The sequence below is a fragment of the Silurus meridionalis genome, chromosome 21, assembly GCF_014805685.1.
Source record: "Silurus meridionalis isolate SWU-2019-XX chromosome 21, ASM1480568v1, whole genome shotgun sequence".
Lineage (NCBI taxonomy): Eukaryota > Metazoa > Chordata > Actinopteri > Siluriformes > Siluridae > Silurus > Silurus meridionalis.
In genome coordinates, this window is record NC_060904.1 from 16,950,361 (window position 1) to 16,974,922 (window position 24,562).

A 24,562-nucleotide genomic window follows, 5' to 3' on the forward strand; every position below is an offset into this window, starting at 1 on the left:
CGGGCTTTTGGTCAATACATTAAGGTGGCGGTGTATCGGGGTGCCAATATTTATTCTTCTCCTACATTTTACTTGTATAGAGCTTTTAATAACGGACATCGTCCCAACACTTTACAGAGATTAATCAATTATAAATAACGTAAATCTCAACGTTTGTTTTAATGCCGAAAAGTTAAGTGCCCATAATTCATATAATTATACGGAGTATAATTTGTTAAATAATTTGTTAAATGTGAGGAGCGAAAGAGAACAGAACGCCATTTGCCTTGGGATTTGCTGCAGTTTCAAATTTAGCTAGAATGCATTTAACTCCGAATAGTCATATTGCAAACGCCTTTCCGTTCGCTTTACCTGCTCCCTACATCAGGTTTCACAATTTGGACATTTATTGTATAACCAGATTGCTGTTTAAATGAATCAGGATTGATGGTTTAATCACTTAATTTAGCCCCGCCCACATGTTTTTAACCCCATGCTTAGCTGACATCAGATTGTCATGTTTGTTTGTGTAAACAAATGCCAATTTTTCAAATTCGACGCAAGTCATGCGTTCCGATTTGCGAACTTTCCAGTGCAATGCCCCAAAAACGAGGTGCTGTTCGACTCGACCGGTGTGATCCTGAGTCCGGGCTTCCCGGAAAACTACCTCAACCAGCAGATATGCTCATGGATGATCAGTGTGGAGAAGGGCTACAACATCACCCTGCACTTTGAGCTCTTCCAAACTGAGAAGGAGTTCGACATCCTGGAGATCTTTGATGGTAAATACAGACACACACCGACAAATCAGCTGAGTAAGCAGGAATACACTAGTGCGGAAGTGAAGTAAGTTATTATAAACTGCATTATTTTTTATTTTTAATAGATTCTTTTGTATCTGTTAATAAAGTTACATTGATGGAATTTGCGTCCTTTTTGGGTCCTTGCTCAAGGACCCAAAAACCCATAGCACATCATAACATATCCTATATATCTTAGTATATTCATACTATATGTCTATACAGTGTTTAATATCTTGGGTACGGTTGTACATGCAATGTCCTTATCTCACATATATGAGGTGGTATCAAAAAGTCTCGAGACCAGTTTTGTCAGACGGCAGCACAAGGCTGCACGCACAGTCACAGGGAGCACCGACCTTTATAAGTCAGTGTGCCAAAAGACATTTTCCTGTGTGCATCTGAAGCTGTGCAACTGGTACTATTTTAAGATGGGCGCACCCTGTCACCGAGCTCCCCCTCACACGTGTGTGTCTCCCCGGAAACAACACAATCTCACTTCGGCACACACCCTACTCGCCAGATTTGGTGGACTTCGCCATCTTCCCAAAGATAAATATGTTGCTATTCTTCCTCTTTCCTAAAATAAGCAAAATATATATCTATAAGACGTGTAAAAAGCTTTTCCTCGAAGTGTTACAAACCTTGACCCTGGAGACAAGTCCCGGGTTTCTGCCAGGTTGCCATAGAAACAATAACGTATCCCAACAAAACACTTTTAATACAGTAAACAACACCGGAAGTAAACAATTTCCGACCAATCCGAATCCTGTAATCAACGTGAATAATTCATGGTATAACATTCGGCTCGTACAAAAGTCTTTAACCGAATCGTTCGTTTCATCACCCCTCATTAGCAACTGCTTGTAATCATTTCTACTGATGCGTAAGTAATAATGGGTAATAAATAAAATAATAAAAGAAACACCCCTTCCTCGTTCCCATATCATGTGCTCAGCACACGGTGGATGGTGGATTGTTGATTGGGATTCATTATCGTGATATTTATTATTCCGAGATGTATTTAAAATATCATTAAACTCTAATTACTTAAGTGTGCATTATTAGCATATTACCCCATTACTCATCATTGATTAGTAGGTTATTAAATGCCCACGGCAGACCAGCAAGCAGGAGGAAACACGCTCAAGACCACTTCCGTCTTTAGACACTAACTTCAGTATGATTGTGACACAATCGCTTTGTGAAAAGACACTTGCGCTCGGTAACATCTGCATCTCTTTACCGTTTTTGTACAGAAGTGTGAGACAAAGAGTCTTCCTGCGATCATTTCATGCCGCCGAGCTGCTCATTCCCGAATCGCTTTAAATGTAATCGCTATTAATAAAGATAAGGTTGATGTTCTTCTTTTTGTGGTTTGTTTTCTGCTAGAACATCCATTTGAGGGTCAGGTCTGTATCATGCGAGGAAAGTTCTCTGTATTCAGAGTGCACTTGAGCGATCTTGGTTTAACGGTTAAAGGCTCTGGGTTACTGCTCAGAAGGTCAGGGTTCAAGCTCCAGAACCACTGTTAGGCCGCTGACCAATGCCCTTCAACCTCTCTGCTTCAGGGGAGCTGTATCGAAACTGACCCTGTGCTCTGACCATAAATATTATCTTTTATAATAATAAATAAACAAACAAACAAACAAATAAATACCCATTTTATTTCATAATCAAGTTGAAAAAATAAAAAGTACAAAATTGAATGAAACACTTCATGCATAAATTTTGTAAAAATTAAGTGAAAAAAAAAAGCTATAATAAATTCATAAATAAATAAATAACTACATTTTTTGTCTACTTCTACTAAATAAATAAATACCTTTTTAATAAAAAAATATTTTATAAAAATTGTTGAAAAACAAGAAATATTTAACACAATCACTTAAATGTCTTAATAATATAATTGAGTTAATAAATAAATAACAGTGATATATAAATAACCATCATCTATAACTAATACAATTTAATGCAATCAATAGAATTTACTAAAAATACAATTAAATAAATATCTAGTAATAATAATAATAATAATGAATGACAATGCTACATAAACAAGCTAAATAAATAATAGTATTTTTTCTGATTGTTCTTCTACTTATTATTATTATTATTATTATTATTATTATTATTATTATTAATATTATTGTTTCATAATACGAAATAAATAATGAAACTAATACCCATGTAATGAAAATAAAATGATAGAAACGACAGAAAAGCTGAAGTCTGAAATCAAGTCTGCATTTTGCGGTCGTTTCAGGACCCAATATGAAGAGCCCGAGCATGGCGGTGTTGAGCGGCGAGCTGGCCGTTCCCTTCACCCTGAGCACCACCGGCCACCAGCTCTTCCTGCGCTGGTCCTCAGACCACGGCACCAACCGCAAGGGCTTCCGCATCACGTACGTGGGTGAGTATCAAAGTATGTATCCCCCCCGATTGGTAATTCTTTCTCAGTCGCATGCGTGTCTCACGTTGCACGTGTGCATCTGTCTGTCCTGGCCACGTGTCCCCCCATCCGTCCTGTCTGTAAGCCCATGATGTCTTTCCATTTAAGTGTGCTGTGCCTGTGTATGGTTTAGATGTTGACCATGAAATTAACAAATTATGTAATGTAACATACACTTTCACACAGGATTGTAAAGAAAACGATGCTATGTGATCGATAAGGTGTGTGTGTGTGTGTGTGTGTGTGTGTGTGTGTGTGTGTGTGTGTTTATGCGCACACAAACACTATGTATAATTTTTTATTTCATTCATTATGAATTAATTAAATATTAGTTTTTCATGACATTAGAATACATTTTTTTCTTGATATTTTAAAAGTTGATCTTTAGAGCGTTTTTTTTTTTTTTTATGTAAAATTTCATGTAACTAAAAGCTTTTTGATAAAAAATTTAAACCAATGTTCATTCTTGTTTTAATGAATGATGAATGAAATAAAATCTGCACATTTTATTTCGCTTGGGTTTCGTGTCTTTTCCATACCGCAACACTTCCAGGATATTTCTCATGCTTGTGCGTTTATCTGTAGCGATGTACTGCAGCACCCCAGACTCTCCGCAGCACGGCTTTGTGGTTAGCCAAACCGGTGGCCATGCCAACAGCGTGGTGCGCTGGGCCTGTGACCGCGGGTACCGGCTGATCGGGAAGAGCATGGCCATGTGCAAGAGGACCGAATTCGGATATCTGACGTGGGACTCGTCCGTGCCAGCGTGTCAAGGTATAACTTTAATTTCAGCATTTCATCAAGCCTTCGTACGCGTAGAATATCGCTGACATGGAAAGTTTTGGGTATTCATAGTCGGGTTACGCACCCCCTTTTCGATTTTGATTCGAAGTTTAATTTTCTGGCCTTTTCATTCAGGTGAATAAAATCATGTGGGTGTTGATCGGTGCTCTGGAAGTGGTGAAAGTTTTCTTGAGGTGAAATGTATTTTTTAATCAACTAAAAGGAAATGGTGAAGTGTTTGCAGGAGATGTGTTGCTTTTTATTTGCCATTTTGTCCTGATGATTGCTTACCTCATTCAAACTGATTTGGAAGGAAAGGAAAAGAATGGACTTATGGTCAAGTGCAGAATTACATAGAAGATCAGGATTGGATGGATGGATGGATGGATGGATGGATGGATGGATGGATGGATGGATGGATGGATGGATGGAGTAAACATGTTTTCCTTGAGCTGATGTGAAAAAAATGCACTTAATGTTCAGAGTTGTATATCATTGTATGGGGATAGTTGGGGTGTAAAAACTTTTGCACTCTATAGAATTTCACACACGTATATCGTACAAACCAAGAGTCAAATTGAGAAGTTGTTAAACACGAAGACGACACCAGATCATCCGTAACGTGACGTGACGTTCGTCTAGTCTGTCGTGTTCCTTTGAAGCCAGACGCCGCCGGAGACGTCCGTCCCATCGGCGCAGGACCGGACGATGTCAAGTGGCAGCAGCAGGCATCAGTTTCACCTTTGTTCTTTCTAATTAATACTGTTAAACTACAAAGGACCCGTCGTTTTCTGTGCCACGTTATTAGCATGCCACATGAGATCTATTGTTGCTTTGATTTTTCATTTGATTTTAGTGCTCAATGATTGCACATCTCATCATGTCCCATAGGCTTATTGATGTCTGCTTTAAATGAGCTCCAGCTCCGGATCGGCTTTCCGACACTTAATTAAACAATATCTGCCATGTTCGCTAATCAGGGGCTTGTTTCGATCCAGCGTTTGGTTTTTGTTCAAAGGTAAAATGGACCCAGGGTGGAGTAGGGGTGGAGCAGGGGTGGCCCAGGGGTGGGGCAGGAGCGAACCTAATTAAATAGCTAAGTGTTTAAACAAGTCAAATGTTCAGTATCAGTCAATCTAAAATCTCAGATTTAAACAGATTTTTGCTTCTTTACACTATTCAATGCAGTTGAATCGATGCCATTGACCTGCTGGATGAAGAAGTGGCATTTCTTTGACATGGTTGTGGATAATTGGCCATCGGGAGCCCAACTTGTATTCGATGCTGCGTCTGCTTTGCGTCAGTGCCATTTTTCAGATGCTCCAATGGACTCCATTGCATGCATATTTAATGTGACATTATTGTATTATTATTATTATTATTATTATTATTATTATTATTATTTCTATTGAGCAATTTTGTACAATATATTGATATATTTCCATTAACACTTTTTAATTTTTTTTATTTTGTATTTTTTCTAAAAGATTTCATCAACATTTATAGGCTTATTAACAATTGTTTATTGTTATTACCATTTGTGAACATTGAGACATGTAATTGAGATGGTTTGCTTACGTACACATGAGGGACATTGTACAATATCGGTGAAGTGGTAAAAGAATGCTGAGGATGGAGCCGGCAGGCAGGAGGAAAAGAGGAAGGTCAAGGAGGAGGTTTATGGATGTGGTGAGGGAAGACATGTAAGGGGATGGTTTAAAAGAGACGGATGTAGAGGAAAAAGCAATAGGGAGACGGATGATCCGCTGTGGCGACCCCTAATGGGAGAAGACGAAGATGTCCCACAATATCACGTTGATAAATAATTCTGGGTTAATTGCTGTGATATAAAGGAATAGCAGATTTCACTTTGCTGCCTCTCCTAACCGTTTATTTTTTCTTTGCTTTATATGGTGTTGTTATTGCTAAGGCGTCTTATAAACGTTGTACACTGTATTTTAACACCAACACCAACTGGACTCCAATTAGAGACAGAAGTACACAAAGCCGTCTTTGCCAAAACACTCTCGTGTGATTACAGTCTTGTGTTGTGAGATAAGAATTAATTACAGGCTCTTGTTTTCCCCAGCTGTGTCGTGCGGCATGCCAGCAGCTCCTGGGAACGGCGGCGTTCTGGCACCCGATTACTCAGCCGGCACACGGGCGACGTACTTCTGCAACGAAGGCTACCGGCTCTCCTCGAAAGAAGTGACGAGCACGGTGTGCCAGGCTGATGGGACCTGGAGCAGCCACAACAAAATCCCACGCTGCACAGGTGAGAAACGCAGAAGCCTCATGTCCAAGGCTTCATCAGCGCGGCTGGCATTCGCTTTCTGATCAGCAATTGGAACTGTCGAGGCGAGAGACACCTTTAACTGTGTTTGCTCGACTCATATGCGTTTTGACGGGACGTCTGCATACTGAGCGATTAGTCTTCATTAGGCTTCATTATGTTCCAGGTTGAGGAGGTAGAACTTTAGTTGATGTGTCTCAGTAGTGAAGTTAAAAAAAACCCACACATTTAATTACATGTATTCCAAATTCTAGCGCTTATTATAAGTTGGTAGCAAAAGTTTGGAGTCTAGAGCACCATGGATTCAGTCGCTTTCGCCGAATGTCCTTCTTCAGACATCTCAAAACCTGGCCATAGAACTCGCTATTGATGGGGACGAATTCTCGATGCCACGAATGTCAAAAAAAATTTTTTTTAAATGATCTTTATCCTTCAAGTCTGTTGACCAGCTGTTCTGTCACCATGTAACTGATTCAGAACATTATCACTGCATTAGTGCAATTAAATACGGATAAACAACAGCAACGAGCAGGTCGATCCACACCGCAATTAAACTCCACACAGGCTACAGATTACATTTCCAGCCTCAAGCTGATAACGAGCAAAATGAAGAGATGAAATCATTGATTCTGATATGGGGATGTTGCGTATCCATAAGCCATGGCACTGTATGGTTCATACAGCAAACGAGAGGCAAACGGAACGAATGGCTTTGTGTGTATATATATATATATATATATATATATATATATATATATATATATATATATATATATATATATATATATATATATATATAGAGAGAGAGAGAGAGAGAGAGAGAGAGAGAGAGAGAGAGAGAGAGAGAGAGAGAGAGAGAGAGAGAGAGAGAGAGAAAAGACAACACTAGATAGATAGATAGATAGATAGATAGATAGATAGATAGATAGATAGATAGATAGATAGATAGATAGATAGATATTGTATATAATATTTTGTATATAATCTTTTTTTGTCCCGTAGTCATGGTGTGCCCCAGTATTGGCTCCTTCACGCTGGATCACGGCAAGTGGAAGATCGTTAACGGATCTCGGTACGAATACGGAACCAAGATCGCCTTCAACTGTAACCCCGGTTACTACCGCCTTGGCCCCGCCCACATCCACTGTATGTCTAATGGGACGTGGAGCTGGAGGAATGAAAGGCCACGCTGCAAGAGTGAGTTTAGAAGCCGATCCCGTAATTTAATGCTCCATGACCGGAGTTAACGTGGCCCATATATACAAATTTAATAGCCTTTAACTGTTTACTGCAGGATATTAATCAGCATTGTTTATATTCTGTGCAAAGCAGAGAGCAGGATTTGAGGCTCTGACAGGACAGCGGGGTGAAGGATGATATCGGCCATGTTTACTAATCAGTGCTACACATTGATTTTAGAAACAGTAATAGTTGCATAATTTGTAAAAATAAATAAATAAATACAAATTTTTTTATTAATTGAAAAAAAAAAATAAAACATTAATAATAAGAAATAAGAAAGCAGACATATAAAAAATTTTCCCAATGATAAATCTAAAGATTGGCTTGATAAAGATTAGCTACAGATACATTACAGCAGAGCGTTTATGATTTGAGGGAAAAAAACATGATTAATATTCATTACATTCTATTTATAAGGCATTTTATAAAAAATCATTTTAATTGGTTTAAAGCTGAACTGTATCTCAGTGATAACTATGGGTTAATGGGGTAGATTGGTTTAATACGTGTATAGGAGTTATTTGGGGCATTAAAAGGTGAACTGGTGTAAAGTGGGTAAGTGGTAAATAGGTGTATTACAGAGTAAATAGGTGTAGTGTGGGATTAATATGTAATAAAGGGGGTTGATAGGTGTATATTTAATGGATGTATTAGTGGGTAACTAGGTGTATTATGGGGTTAATGGGTGTATTAGTGGGTGTTACAGGGGTAATTCAGTGTATTACAAGGTAAATGAGGGACCTTATGGGGTCAGTAAGTATATTACTGGGTAAATGGGTTATTAGTTAATAGGTCTATTATGTGGTAATTGAGTGTATTACAGGGTTAATATGTGTATTATATAGGAAATTGGTGTAGGAAATAGTTAAAGGATATATTATGGGGTAAATCAGTGTATAATGGTGTAAAATGGTGTGTAAACGCATGATTTTATTTCTAATATATGTTCCAGCCTTAGCATAGGCCACCTACAGTGCATAGTCCAGAAGTCTCCGATTTGAACTGGGTGTCGTGTGATAACATCGTCGCCGTCCTTATCACTGGCAGGGACGTTTTTTACCTCCTCTGATAAACCCCTCGCTCTTTTCTCGCGTATGCGCTGGAAAGTCAGAGCCATTTATCAGCGTTGTCAGCCCAGCGCGCTGTGAAAAATCAATCATCCCCTGTATGTAAAGACAGTAGGGACTCGAGCGCAGGACGCCGGTGCATGCAGGTGAGAAGCTCACTGGAGAAAGTTCAAATATTTCCCAGGTTTCTTATCGCTGGCTCCAAGGGTGAGAAAATGTTTACTATTTTTTTTAAAGAGAAAACAGTAGCTCGGCTGTAGAGCTCTGGCTCGAGAGTGCGAGATGAACAAGGCTGGCGTGTTGACGTCAGGGTCCGCACATGGTTTTTATCATTTGGGAAAACGTTCCCGTGATGTGATGCGGTACGTTTGAGCACAGCTCGCTTGCTTTTACCCGAAGCAATAAAACCTGATGCGTTATCATTAGTCAGCTCTTCGTGCACTCTTTCTGTGTGTCGTGTGATTTTAAGGGGTCAAAGAGAAAGATGAATTAAAAAAAAAAAAAAGCCAGACCATTAAATTGGGTGTCAATTACACCTGTACCTTTGACATTGTGAAACTTGCCAGCTCATTCCTCTGCTTCTATATTGCCTCTTACTGCAGTTATTTCTTGCGGGATGCTGCCCACTCCTCCTAATGGGAAGAAAATTGGAACTCAAGCGACCTTCGGAGCGACGGCTATTTTCACCTGTGATGTGGGCTACATTCTGGTCGGCTCGACGGTGCGAGAGTGTCTGGCGTCGGGGCTGTGGAGCGGCTCGGAGACTCGCTGCCTGGGTACCTGCAACATACAGGACACTTTTAATCAAATTTTACATTTTTGTTTTTGTTTCTCATTTAAAACAGCAAAATAAATTTCTTGATTGGATTTTATCCATTAGTTCCTTTAGATTTGTGTTGGATTGTGGTGATTGTTCTTTTTTCTTTTCTTTTTTTAATCATGGTTATAATTAAATTAGAATTTTCTCAGTGGGTACTTACTACATTTGGTTTGAAATTAAATTTTAGAGGGTTAACAAAAACATCTCACCGCTCCAGACGACAGAAATCCCACAAGACGAGAGAAAAAACTCACATTTCTGATTTCAAATTTACATTTACATACATTCAGATTTACAGCATTCGGCACACACACTAATCCAGAATGATGTACAGTCATCTAATAAAAAAAATTAAATAAATAAAGGTGTCTGATATTGTGGTAAAGGTCCCCGTTTACACGGGGACGTCTCCGCACGTCTCATCATTAGTTCCTGTCTTCACGTGGATACAGCTGTGGACAAAAAGTCACCTGAGAACATGAACCAATGATGAGAGAGCGTTGGAGATATTACATGAATGAAAACATATGTGAGGTGAAAGAGGACAGGAATGTGGAAGTATGCCGGCAGTGTAATCATACGGGAAAAGCGATCACATACTAAACGAATTTATTGTTTTGCTTAATTCTCACTCATTTCCTGACCAATGATTTGTATTTATTACCGTTTAAAGTGTCCTGCTGTGCAGTTTATTTGCACAGGGGTGTGTATAATCCTCTTAAGTACCTGCCTGGTCGGGTTTACTGTTAAAATTTGCCTCCTACTACTGTTTATATGTGTATTTTAAAAAACAATTTGTTAGCAAATATGCGTGAGATGGCGGCAACTCGGCAGACTGTTTGCGCTCTCCTGGTGAGGCGGGAGATTGTATCAGTCACTAGGTCCCACAAGCTGCTCCAGATCCAACACATACACACAAATACACACACACACACACACACACACACACTCCCGATCCTTATGCAGTCTCCGAGCTGAGCTATAATTTTCCATTATGCTTTCCATCATGAGATCCATCAAGGCAGTGTCTCGGCTCTCCCCAAACACCTGCCTTATGCAGAACAGCTGCCGCGACGCCTTTACACGGTGACACCGTCTTGCTCCGTTTTCCGTGCAGCATCTCGACACGACTCGAGCGAACGCTTGTTTCCCACACAGGAACGCTGTCTCGCATTTGTGCGTGATGTAAAACGCCGTTCGTGTCAGAAAGTGTCTACGTCAATGATGTCATTCCTGAGTTTGAGTTTTGTCTTAAGTGATAATTAGATGTAAAAATGTTTTATTTCCCTTGCTGTAATTTCAGTGTATAATTGTAACATTGGCTGTGTGTGTGTGTGTGTGTGTGTGTGTGTGTGTGTGTGTGTGTGTGTGTCACTCCTCAGCGGGCCACTGCGGAGAACCTGAGCGAATTGTGAACGGTCAGGTGATCGGAGAGAACTTTGGCTACAGGGACACAGTGGTGTATCAGTGCAACCCAGGCTTCAGACTCATCGGTTCTTCTGTACGCATCTGCCAGCAGGACCACAGCTGGTCGGGACAACTGCCATCGTGTGTGTGTGAGTGTTGACCATCTTCTGGGTGTTTACTGGCACATCCACCTCTATGGAGTGAGGCTAAAATGCATTTGATTCCGATTTTTTTAGTAAACACTGATTTAGAAGTTATTTATGATATTGGGGCTATTACGTGTATTATGGCTTTAACACGTGTATTACAGGGGTTCATACGTGTATTAGGGTGATAACAGGTGCAGTAGGGTGTTAGTAGGAATATCAGGCAGATAATAGCTGTTTCAGGGGTAATAGTTGTGTTATAGGAGGTGTATTGGGGTTTAAGAAATGCAGGTAAATTGGGAATGGTATTAGGTGCTGTTGGGTTAAGACGTATATTTTATAGTGTAAATGTGTGTATTACAGGGTAAATGTGTGTATTACGGGGTAATTGTGTGTATTACAGGGTAATTGTGTTTATTACGGGGTAATTGTGTGTATTACAGGGTAATTGTGTGTATTACGGGTTAAATGTGTGTATTACGGGGTAAATGTGTGTATTACGTGGTAATTGTGTGTATTACTGGGTAAATGTGTGTATTACGGGTAATTGTGTGTATTACGGGTAATTGTGTGTATTACGGGGTAAATGTGTGTATTATGGGGTAATTGTGTGTATTACGGGGTAAATGTGTGTATTACAGGGGTAATGTGTGTATTACGGGTAATTGTGTGTATTACGGGTAATTGTGTGTATTAAGGGGTAAATGTGTATCACGGGTAAATGTGTGTATTACGGGTAAATGTGTATTACGGGTAATTGTGTGTATTACGGGCAATTGTGTGTATTACGGGTAAATGTGTGTATTACAGGGTAATTGTGTATTACAGGGTAATTGTGTGTATTACGGGTAAATGTGTGTATTACGGGTAATTGTGTGTATTACGGGTAATTGTGTGTGTATTACGGGGTAATGTGTGTATTATGGGGTAAATGTGTATCACGGGTAAATGTGTGTATCACGGGTAATTGTGTGTATTACGGGTAAATGTGTGTATTACGGGTAAATGTGTGTATTACAGGGTAATTGTGTGTATTACGGGTAATTGTGTGTATTACGGGTAAATGTGTGTATTACGGGTAATTGTGTGTATTACGGGTAATTGTGTGTATTACGGGTAAATGTGTGTATTACGGGTAATTGTGTATTACGGGTAAATGTGTATTACGGGTAATTGTGTGTATTAGGGTAATTGTGTATTACGGGTAAATGTGTATTACGGGTAAATTTGTGTATTACGGGTAAATGTGTGTATTACGGGTAATTGTGTGTATTACGGGTAATTGTGTGTATTACGGGTAATTGTGTGTATTCTGGGGTAAATGTGTGTATTACGGGTAAATGTGTGTATCACGGGTAAATGTGTGTATTACGGGTAAATGTGTATTACGGGTAAATGTGTGTATTACGGGTAATTGTGTGTATTACGGGTAATTGTGTATTACGGGTAATTGTGTGTGTATTACAGGGTAAATGTGTGTATTACGGGTAAATGTGTATTACGGGTAAATGTGTATTACGGGTAAATGTGTGTATTCTGGGGTAAATGTGTGTATTACGGGTAAATGTGTGTATTACAGGGGTAATGTGTGTATTACGGGTAATTGTGTGTATTACGGGTAATTGTGTGTATTAAGGGGTAAATGTGTATCACGGGTAAATGTGTGTATTACGGGTAAATGTGTATTACGGGTAATTGTGTGTATTACGGGCAATTGTGTGTATTACGGGTAAATGTGTGTATTACAGGGTAATTGTGTATTACAGGGTAATTGTGTGTATTACGGGTAAATGTGTGTATTACGGGTAATTGTGTGTATTACGGGTAATTGTGTGTGTATTACGGGGTAATGTGTGTATTATGGGGTAAATGTGTATCACGGGTAAATGTGTGTATCACGGGTAAATGTGTGTATTACGGGTAAATGTGTGTATTACGGGTAAATGTGTGTATTACAGGGTAATTGTGTGTATTACGGGTAATTGTGTGTATTACGGGTAAATGTGTGTATTACGGGTAATTGTGTGTATTACGGGTAATTGTGTGTATTACGGGTAAATGTGTGTATTACGGGTAATTGTGTATTACGGGTAAATGTGTATTACGGGTAATTGTGTGTATTCTGGGGTAAATGTGTATTACGGGTAAATGTGTATTACGGGTAAATTTGTGTATTACGGGTAAATGTGTGTATTACGGGTAATTGTGTGTATTACGGGGTAATTGTGTGTATTACGGGGTAATTGTGTGTATTACGGGGTAAATGTGTGTATTACGGGGTAAATGTGTGTATCACGGGTAAATGTGTGTATTACGGGTAAATGTGTATTACGGGTAAATGTGTGTATTACGGGTAATTGTGTGTATTACGGGTAATTGTGTATTACGGGTAAATGTGTGTGTATTACAGGGTAAATGTGTGTATTACGGGTAAATGTGTATTACGGGTAAATGTGTATTACGGGGTAAATGTGTGTATTACGGGGTAATTGTGTGTATTACGGGGTAAATGTGTGTATTACGGGGTAATTGTGTGTATTACGGGGTAATTGTGTGTATTACGGGGTAAATGTGTGTATTACGGGGTAAATGTGTGTATTACGGGGTAATTGTGTGTATTACGGGGTAATTGTGTGTATTACGGGGTAAATTTGTGTATTACGGGGTAATTGTGTGTATTACGAGGTTAATACACCTGACACCAGTCATTAAGGATCCAATTAGCTGAAAAATTTGCTAAACTGTTCACTACGGTGGTCCTTAAGGACCGAAATCACTCAGGGATCCCTAAGCTTTTCCCCTTCGTTCGCTGCTCTCAAGCATGTACCACACCTTTAGAAATGCGATTACTCAGATCATGTGCCTTGGGCTGTGAGTACTGTAAGCTCTTCATGTCCTCGAGGACGGGATTCGGAACGTCTGATCCGGAGGATTAGGCTGACAAACACAGAGAAACAGAAAGCGAGTCAGGCTTTGGGATGAAATCCAGGCGAAAGAGGCAGAGAAGAGTTGATTACAGTGTTTCATACACACAGTGAATGTGGGTGAGTTGAGTTTAGACGAGTGTGTAGGGTTTAAACGTTTCAATCCATGGAAATGGTCTATGATACAAATATATTTACAACTTGTGTGTGTGTGTTTGTTGGGGGTTAGTTTGGGAGAAACCTTCTAATAAAACAACACAATAAAATAAAAACACTGACGATTTCACAGAAATTATTATTTGCTCATTAAAAACGTCCTCAATTTAGCGAAAGATCGTGTGATTCTCTATATTAACAGTTTTTTCCCCCGAAAGTTTTAATTGCTATTGCATATATTTGCTTTATATATAATAGCGATCAGTTGCGGCCATCCAGGAAGTCCCATATATGGGCGTACGGTGGGAGACGGTTTTAACCTGGACGACGTGGTCAGCTTCCTCTGCAATGACGGCTATGTGCTGGAGGGACCGTCTCAGTCCCAGTGTCTTCCTGACCGCCAGTGGAGCCATCAACCTCCCAGCTGCAGAGGTTAGAAGTGACTCTGTGTGTAAATCAATAGATATAAATAAGATATGTATCAGGTATTTTAATATTTATTAAAGGAGTCTCCAGTGTCAGTGCAGTAACCTAAAGTTCATCGCTGTAAATTATTATTATTTTATTTTATTTTTTATCAAACTTAATAAGTGAAATAAGAGACGAAATTAACTATAAATAAAGGTGCGAACCCATGTATTTTTTATTATTTTTTTATTATTATTATTAAGTGATAGAAATAATAAAAACAGAAAATAAAGACCAATCAAATATTAAATTGAATGACATAAAAAAAGCATGTAATCATTTTTTTTTCTTTTCTTTTTGCAATCCTCAGTGGTTAACTGCACCGATCCCGGGATTCCAGCTAATTCCATACGGAAGAGTAAAATTGAGTTTGGGAATTTCACCTTTGGCACTGTGGTGTCGTACGACTGCAATCCCGGGTATTTCCTGTTTGGGGCGTCGGTTCTGACCTGCCAGCCGGTGGCGTACTGGGACCGGCCGTTACCAGAGTGTATGGGTACGTTCTTGCGATATTTAGATTTTTTTTTTTAAATGAAGACTAAATGTGAAATGAGATGTTTAAAAAGAAAATAAAAATCTTATGGTCAGGTTTCCACAATCATTTGTCCATAGCATTAAAAGTTTCTCACCCACCTCATTCCTGTGAATCATCTAGCCTTCTAAAACAGGGCTTTTAAAAATAATTGTAGTATAGGTACTTGCAAAACACACACACACACACACACACACACACACACACACACACACACACACACGCATTAAAACTTCTTCCTTATTTAAATGGTGAAAACTTTCTCTAACAACAAGAACAAAAACAGCCTGCAGTAATTTAGAGATCAGTGCGGTGCAGACGAAAGAGTCTTAAATTCAGTCAGGAACTGAAAAGGAAAACTTCTTTCTCCCTTCAGGCAGTAGCTTCTTCTCCTTTCTCTCACCTGCATTATTATAATCAGTACACACAATTATAAAAACTGTTATAAAAAAATATAAAAGTCTTCGACATTGTACTAACAGGTGTATTAGGTAGTCAAAGAAAAAGTTCACGACTTTTTTCCAGGTAATTTTTGAGGAAGCTGACTAGCACCTGGTCTCTGATTTCTAGAAGCCGTTGTGTAATGAAGGTGTGAAAATGTGGGGAACTAATATGAAAATATGAACAGCAGTGCTTTAGCATGTTGCAGTGTATTTCACTGATCTGTTTCTCTACATTGCACATACCGGCTGCACTTCCACTTTGTTTTTGTTTCAGGAAATGTAATGATTCCAATATAAATAGAATAAGATCTTGGCAGGGATGGAGGTTTATATTAACCCTATTTGGTGTATAAAGCACAACTGCAGGCATTCTGTTAGCTGTTCTGTGTATTGCTTCTCCCCCAAGTATGAGACAGCTTATATATATATAATCTCAACCAGGCATAACATTATGACCACCAGTCGAGCATTAACATCTTTAACTTCTTCAGCGGTTTGAGCTACAGGAGCTCGTCTGTTGGATCGGACCACGCGGACCAGCCTTCACTCCCCATATATATATATATATATATATATCTATCTATCTATCTATCTATTGGACCTCTATTACTGCTTGTTGCAGTTACCATTTTTGACCACTAGGTTCACAAAATGAACTCCTGTGATAAATGGGAAAGTGATTATCTATAAAGGATTAAATATAATATATATATTTGTAAATAAGGACTTTACAATGTATTCTGTGTTTCAGAGGTGGAATGTGGTCACCCTGGCGTTCCGCCTCACGCACTTCTGATTGGAGAAAAGTTTACGTTCGGTTCCTCCGTACGCTACACGTGTATGGGAGGAAGGCGGCTGATCGGAGACACCACACGGACCTGCCAACTCACTGGTCACTGGAGCGGCTCCCTGCCTCACTGCTCAGGTCAGACTTCCTTCTTTCCAACTGTTTGTGGAAACCTAACGGTCTTCATTTTTCTGGGAAGGCTCTCCACTTGATTTCAAGTGTAGGGATTTGTGTTTCATGCAAAAAGAGCATTCGTGAGATCAGGTAGTGATGTTGGTGAGGAAGTCAGAACGTTGTGCAGGACATTTGAGATCTTCCACTTCAACCTTAACAGCCTTAATGGAGCTTGCAAAGCTCCAGCTTTGCTGCAACAGTTTGGAGAGAAAACATACTGTATCACTTTGATGGTCTACAAACTTGCGACCTGATAGTTTACCTTCCTGTATAGCTTCCTGCATAAACTTTGATTTTACTACCTTTTTTTATCACTCCATCCCATATGGAGCAGAATTGAGAAGTGTGTGAAGTGAGAGCATGCTGAAAAGGCCCGAGTCATGATCAAGTCCACAAATTTCATAGCGGAGATATTAAAACGTGCCGTCTGGTTGCTTTCATGTTTAATTCATTTTATTCTCGGTTGCGATTCAGAATGCGGCTATAACACGGTGAATGTGAGAAGTTTATAAGCTCATAGCAGTGTAGCGCATTCCGAGCATTATTTCCTGCTGTTTGCTCTTCGTGTAGTAATTAAACGCGTTTGAGTAATGGCTCCTGACCGTGTTTACGTAGTTCGCACTTCAAAGTCCATTCGTCTAATTGATTGACCGTTTCTAATTCCGGCCGCCGTTTCGTCTCGATCCGTTCTCTTTTTCAACACGGACGCTATAAAAACCAATTTGCGCTCACAAACTGACATCGCTCATCCAAAACTATACACACACACACACACACACACACACGCCCAGCTGTTTCCCTCCATTCACACATCTGCCGTTTCTGACCTCGTAACCAGATGCATTTCATCTGTTCTCTCTCGGCCTCATCCATCAAGCCTTAGATGGACCTTCTCACTGGATCTAGACAGAAGGGAAATTAAGTACCGTTCCTGTGAGCATGCCTTTGTTTTGGTACACCTCATTCCCTTATTATTAAATCTCATTCCATGTTTTTTTTTACTCTGAGTTGTTTCTTTATTTGATGGAGATTAAAGGAGTTTTTTCCAGAAAACTAATCGCGAGTCTTCTTGAAAACAGGTGTTCCCTTCAACCACGAATGCAGAAAGGCTTCTGAACATGATTGACTGAATGTGCCATGGTAATTCCTATTTCAAGGTGTGGGATTAGACATTCGGTCAGTGGATGAGAAAAAAAATTCAGATTTATGGGGAAAAAATATAAAATTTAAAACGTTTGAAATGCAGGAAGCTCAGTAAAAGCAAAAAATATCATTCTAATTATCTACATCATTATATATATATATATATGTTCAGGCAGTGGAGCAGACAAAGATGTCTGATATATGGAGCAAAGAAGGTCTAACATGAAAAAAATTCATTTGGAAAGGCAGGAAGCTCAGGAAAAGTAAGTGTGTGTGTGTGTGTGTGTGTGTGTGTATGTATATATATATATACAGGGAGTGCAGAATTATTAGGCAAGTTGTATTTTTGAGGATTAATTTTATTTGAGGATTTAATTTGAACAACAACCATGTTCTCAATGAACACAAAAAACTCATTAATATCAAAGCTGAATATTTTTGGAAGTAGTTTTAGTTTTAGCTATTTTAGGGGATATCTGTGTGTGCAGGTGACTATTACTGTGCATAATTATTAGGCAACAACAAAAACAAATTCATACCCATTTCAATTATTTATTTTACCAGTGAAACCAATATAACATCTCAACATTCACAAATATACATTTCTGACATTCAAAAACCAAACAAAAACAAATCAGTGACCAATATAGCCACCTTTCTTTGCAAGGACACTCAAAAGCCTGCCATCCATGGATTCTGTCAGTGTTTTGATCTGTTCACCATCAACATTGCGTGCAGCAGCAACCACAGCCTCCCAGACACTGTTCAGAGAGGTGTACTGTTTTCCCTCCTTGTAAATCGCACATTTGATGATGGACCACAGGTTCTCAATGGGGTTCAGATCAGGTGAACAAGGAGGCCATATCATTAGATTTTCTTCTTTTATACCCTTTCTTGCCAGCCACGCTGTGGAGTACTTGGGCGTGTGTGATGGAGCATTGTCCTGCATGAAAATCATGTTTTTCTTGAAGGATGCAGACTTCTTCCTGTACCACTGCTTGAAGAAGGTGTCTTCCAGAAACTGGCAGTAGGACTGGGAGTTCAGCTTGACTCCATCCTCAACCCGAAAAGGCCCCACAAGCTCATCTTTGATGATACCAGCCCAAACCAGTACTCCACCTCCACCTTGCTGGCGTCTGAGTCGGACTGGAGCTCTCTGCCCTTTACCAATCCAGCCACGGGCCCATCCATCTGGCCCATCAAGACTCACTCTCATTTCATCAGTCCATAAAACCTTAGAAAAATCAGTCTTGAGATATTTCTTGGCCCAGTCTTGACGTTTCAGCTTGTGTGTCTTGTTCAGTGGTGGTCGACTTTCTGCCTTTCTTACCTTGGCCATGTCTCTGAGTATTGCACACCTTGTGCTTTTGGGCACTCAGTGATGTTGCAGCTCTGAAATATGGCCAAACTGGTGGCAAGTGGCATCTTGGCAGCTGCACGCTTGACTTTTCTCAGTTCACGGGCAGTTATTTTGCGCCTTGGTTTTCCACACGCTTCTTGCGACCCTGTCGACTATTTTGAATGAAACGCTTGATTGTTCGATGATCACGCTTCAGAAGCTTGGCTATTTTAAGACTGCTGCATCCCTCTGCAATATATCTCACTATTTTTGACTTTTCTGAGCCTGTCAAGTCCTTCTTTTGACCCATTTGCCAAAGGAAAGGAAGTTGCCTAATAATTATGCACACCTGATATAGGGTGTTGATGTCATTAGACCACACCCCTTCTCATTACAGAGATGCACATCACCTAATATGCTTAATTGGTAGTAGGCTTTCCAGCCTATACAGCTTGGAGTAAGACAACATGCATAACGAGGATGATGTGGTCAAAATACTCATTTGCCTAATAATTCTGCACTCCCTGTATATATATATATATATATATATATATATAGATAGATAGATAGATAGATAGATAGATAGATAGATAGATAGATAGATAGATAGATAGATAGATAGATAGATTGATATAGTTATGCTGCAATAATAAGCCCCTCCCCTAAATGACCACAGAAATAATTATGAATGGCAGCGTAATCTTTCTTCCCTCCTTCTTATCTCTTTATGTCTCTTGCTCTGTCTGTTTCTGTGCCTCAGTTTCAATTTATTTTTAAATTTTTTTTGGCATGACAAATAATTGTACATCGCACATGGGATGGTCAAAGGACACACCAATATTTGTGCTGCTAATATACAGTAATTTAAAGAGTCTCCTAGTAGGACAGGGATTCTTCTCACTGTTACAGAGAATGAAGAATGTTGGAGTGTGTGTTTTGTGCGCTCTCTAAGGAACTGCAGCTCGGGCTCAAGTGTGTTTTGGCTGCAGTATTGACACAACCTTTGTTCCTAAGGGAGCCATGTTCTTCTCGGTTCCATGTGCATGAGTTTCCAGTCTGTCAGAGAAGGTTTGATCTTCTCCTCTCCTCTCTGCCGGATCGTCGCGACCCTTAGGGGCTTTGAGAGAGCTGTACGATGTTTCACACTAAATCACAGGATTTGCTGACGCGAATCTTGCAGCTGATCGAAGGACATACATCTAATGCCGAAGGGAAAAGGGAATCGATGCGGCGCTTGCACGAGCTTGTGTTTCGGCGTTAGGCCCTAACTTTTAAACTCGGGGCTCGATCACGCTTGAACTTATGACCAAATTTTAGACGTGATTCATTTTCCAGCAGGAGACAATGTTTTTTTTGCTTTATATATTAGAATCTAGACATTTAAGGAAAATAATTTTTTGGAAAATCTTCCTCTGCTTTTGGTGCGTACAATTGTGATAACAATTTTGACACGATTAACGCCTTGGGGCATGTGCAGAAAACATGCATGCAAGGGTGACAGTCGATCCCTGGAGGAGGTTTTAATTGAAAATCGCACATTTGATGATGGACCACAGGTTCTCAATGGGGTTCAGATCAGGTGAACAAGGAGGCCATATCATTAGATTTTCTTCTTTTATACCCTTTCTTGCCAGCCACGCTGTGGAGTACTTGGGCGTGTGTGATGGAGCATTGTCCTGCATGAAAATCATGTTTTTCTTGAAGGATGCAGACTTCTTCCTGTACCACTGCTTGAAGAAGGTGTCTTCCAGAAACTGGCAGTAGGACTGGGAGTTCAGCTTGACTCCATCCTCAACCCGAAAAGGCCCCACAAGCTCATCTTTGATGATACCAGCCCAAACCAGTACTCCACCTCCACCTTGCTGGCGTCTGAGTCGGACTGGAGCTCTCTGCCCTTTACCAATCCAGCCACGGGCCCATCCATCTGGCCCATCAAGACTCACTCTCATTTCATCAGTCCATAAAACCTTAGAAAAATCAGTCTTGAGATATTTCTTGGCCCAGTCTTGACGTTTCAGCTTGTGTGTCTTGTTCAGTGGTGGTCGACTTTCTGCCTTTCTTACCTTGGCCATGTCTCTGAGTATTGCACACCTTGTGCTTTTGGGCACTCAGTGATGTTGCAGCTCTGAAATATGGCCAAACTGGTGGCAAGTGGCATCTTGGCAGCTGCACGCTTGACTTTTCTCAGTTCACGGGCAGTTATTTTGCGCCTTGGTTTTTCCACACGCTTCTTGCGACCCTGTCGACTATTTTGAATGAAACGCTTGATTGTTCGATGATCACGCTTCAGAAGCTTGGCTATTTTAAGACTGCTGCATCCCTCTGCAATATATCTCACTATTTTTGACTTTTCTGAGCCTGTCAAGTCCTTCTTTTGACCCATTTGCCAAAGGAAAGGAAGTTGCCTAATAATTATGCACACCTGATATAGGGTGTTGATGTCATTAGACCACACCCCTTCTCATTACAGAGATGCACATCACCTAATATGCTTAATTGGTAGTAGGCTTTCCAGCCTATACAGCTTGGAGTAAGACAACATGCATAACGAGGATGATGTGGTCAAAATACTCATTTGCCTAATAATTCTGCACTCCTGTATATATATATATATATATATATATAGATAGATAGATAGATAGATAGATAGATAGATAGATAGATAGATAGATAGATAGATAGATAGATAGATAGATAGATTGATATAGTTATGCTGCAATAATAAGCCCCTCCCCTAAATGACCACAGAAATAATTATGAATGGCAGCGTAATCTTTCTTCCCTCCTTCTTATCTCTTTATGTCTCTTGCTCTGTCTGTTTCTGTGCCTCAGTTTCAATTTATTTTTAAATTTTTTTTGGCATGACAAATAATTGTACATCGCACATGGGATGGTCAAAGGACACACCAATATTTGTGCTGCTAATATACAGTAATTTAAAGAGTCTCCTAGTAGGACAGGGATTCTTCTCACTGTTACAGAGAATGAAGAATGTTGGAGTGTGTGTTTTGTGCGCTCTCTAAGGAACTGCAGCTCGGGCTCAAGTGTGTTTTGGCTGCAGTATTGACACAACCTTTGTTCCTAAGGAGCCATGTTCTTCTCGGTTCCATGTGCATGAGTTTCCAGTCTGTCAGAGAAGGTTTGATCTTCTCCTCTCCTCTCTGCCGGATCGCCGCGACCCTTAGGGGCTTTGAGAGAGCTGTACGATGTTTCACACTAAATCACACGATTTGCTGACACGAATCTTGCAGCTGATCGAAGGACATACATCTAATGCCGAAGGGAAAAGGGAATCGATGCGGCACTTGCACGAGCTTGTGTTTCGGCGTTAGGCCCTAACTTTTAAACTCGGGGCTCGATCACGCTTGAACTTATGACCAAATTTTAGACGTGATTCATTTTCCAGCAAAAGACAATGTTTTTTTTGCTTTATATATTAGAATCTAGACATTTAAGGAAAATAATTTTTTGGAAAATCTTCCCTCTGCTTTTGGTGCGTACAATTGTGATAACAATTTTGACACGATTAACGCCTTGGGGCATGTGCAGAAAACATGCATGCAAGGGTGACAGTCGATCCCTGGAGGAGGTTTTAATTGAAAAAAGAAAGCGAAGAAATGGAGACAGGGTCATCCGAGGGCATGGACAGGTTCGGACAGTCAGCAGCTCAGTGTCAGGGCCTTGCTTGAGGCTGAAAAGAAGAGAGAGAGTAAGACATGGTACCTTACACTTTTTTCTGTGCCATGAGGCTTCTTCTGGCTGAAGAAGCCTGATGCTGCTTAGTATCCTGCAACTGTGCATCTGAGATTGCGTGTGTGTTTGTGTTTTGGCCACCGGCCTTGGTGCTTGTCATGTCACTGTCCGTGGTGCTGATGTTAGGCAGCTGGTGCTCCAGGGCAGCGGGTCTCGTGTACGAAGACGGGTCTCACCAAAAAACAGCGGCAGCAGATGGACGTCGGGTTAGATGCTTTTTTTTTGTGGTAGCAAGAGCATGAAAGTGGCTCGGTGGCCAAACAGTAAACAATCGAACTCAACATTTAAAAGGGATGACACTAGTTACCCTGTTTTTTTTTTAGTTTGTGGTTATGCATCTGTTTAATTTTTGTATTATTATTTAGATTTAATTTAAAAACCTGTACCTTCAAACATAAAAAAAAAATCTAATGGCATACAGCAGCTGTTAAATTATTTCGAATGTAAGATAAAAATAAGATAATTATTTTTCCGACTTGAAAATGAACTTCATCACTTTTAGATATGCAGTAATGCAGAGTTTATGTGTGTGTGTAAATAGTCCCTTTAATTGTAGCATTGTAGCTATAGTGTTTGCTGATACCTGGAGTGTCTTCCCGGTTGAGAGCAGACAGATGGGAATATAGAACTTAAATAATATTCATATGCATTTTACATTTATTGTATTTGGATGTCTTTTTTATCCAGAGCGAATTACAATGATCTTGTTTATATTAATAAGCAGTTATGAGGAAAGTTACACATATTCGGATGCGGGTTCTGTGCCAGCTTAGGTGTTTTTTTTTTTTTTTTTAAATAGTTGCACCATAAAGATTTTGCAGATCACCAGAATGTTACTCACATCTTTACGGTTGCCAAAATAGTTTGACTGAAAAAAAATAGTGGAGAGTTTTGAAACTGTGTCTAAACCGTAACCTGTAAACACAAGCACTTGGCTGTAAACCTGAAAAAAATCCAGGACAGGAAAGTCTGAAAAAAAAAAAAGAATAGTAACTGAAATACAATGTGTGGAAAGATATATTATATGACAGAGTATGAAAATGAATATTTAAATAAACCTGGCGGCCAAAACTATTTTTAGAGAAGCTCCTCACTGTAATATCCCACAGTGCTGTTGATGACATGAGGTCAGGAGGTTTTTTCATTACAATTGTGTCAGAGAACTAAGCATTTTATTTTAGGAATAATATTTTATAAATTATCATCATTAAAACTATCATCATCATCACTACTATAGCCATCACCCTTATCATCATCATCATCATCATTCACACCATCATCATTACCACTACAATCACCCTTATCACATTCACCATCATATCCATCAATATTCATATAATCACCATCATCATCCCCATCAATATCTATATCACCATCATCCTTCACACCCACACCATTACCACCACCATCACCCTTTTCACCTTCACCATCATCCCAATGAAAATCCATATCTTTACCATCATCAGTATTACCACCACCATTACCCTTATCACCATCATCATCACCACCATCATCAACATGTACATCACCATCACCAACACCATCATCACCACCATCATCATCATCATAATCAACATTTACATCACCATTAACATTCACATCCTCAACATCATCAACACCACCGTTATCAACATTTACATCACCATCATCAACATTCACATCACCATCATCATCACCACCACCATCATCATCAACATTTACATCACCACCATCATCATCATTTATAACACCATCATCATCACCACCATCATCATCATCATCATTCACATCAACACCATCATTATTATTTACAAGACCATCATCATTATCATTATCACCACCATCATCATTCACATCACCATCATCATCATCATC

The 24,562-nt window shown here is 39.7% G+C and overlaps 1 protein-coding gene across 1 annotated transcript in view; it reads left to right on the top strand.

The window, feature by feature from the left end:
- The window catches only part of csmd3a (CUB and Sushi multiple domains 3a), a 232,042-nt gene that overhangs the window by 171,796 nt on the left and 35,684 nt on the right, over window positions 1-24,562 (top strand). Inside the window, 10 exon segments of the mRNA XM_046833559.1 lie at window positions 573-761; window positions 3,046-3,192; window positions 3,817-4,005; window positions 6,104-6,289; window positions 7,310-7,504; window positions 9,219-9,392; window positions 10,819-10,992; window positions 14,328-14,501; window positions 14,848-15,033; window positions 16,264-16,437. Coding sequence (XP_046689515.1) covers window positions 573-761; window positions 3,046-3,192; window positions 3,817-4,005; window positions 6,104-6,289; window positions 7,310-7,504; window positions 9,219-9,392; window positions 10,819-10,992; window positions 14,328-14,501; window positions 14,848-15,033; window positions 16,264-16,437 — 1,788 coding nt within the window.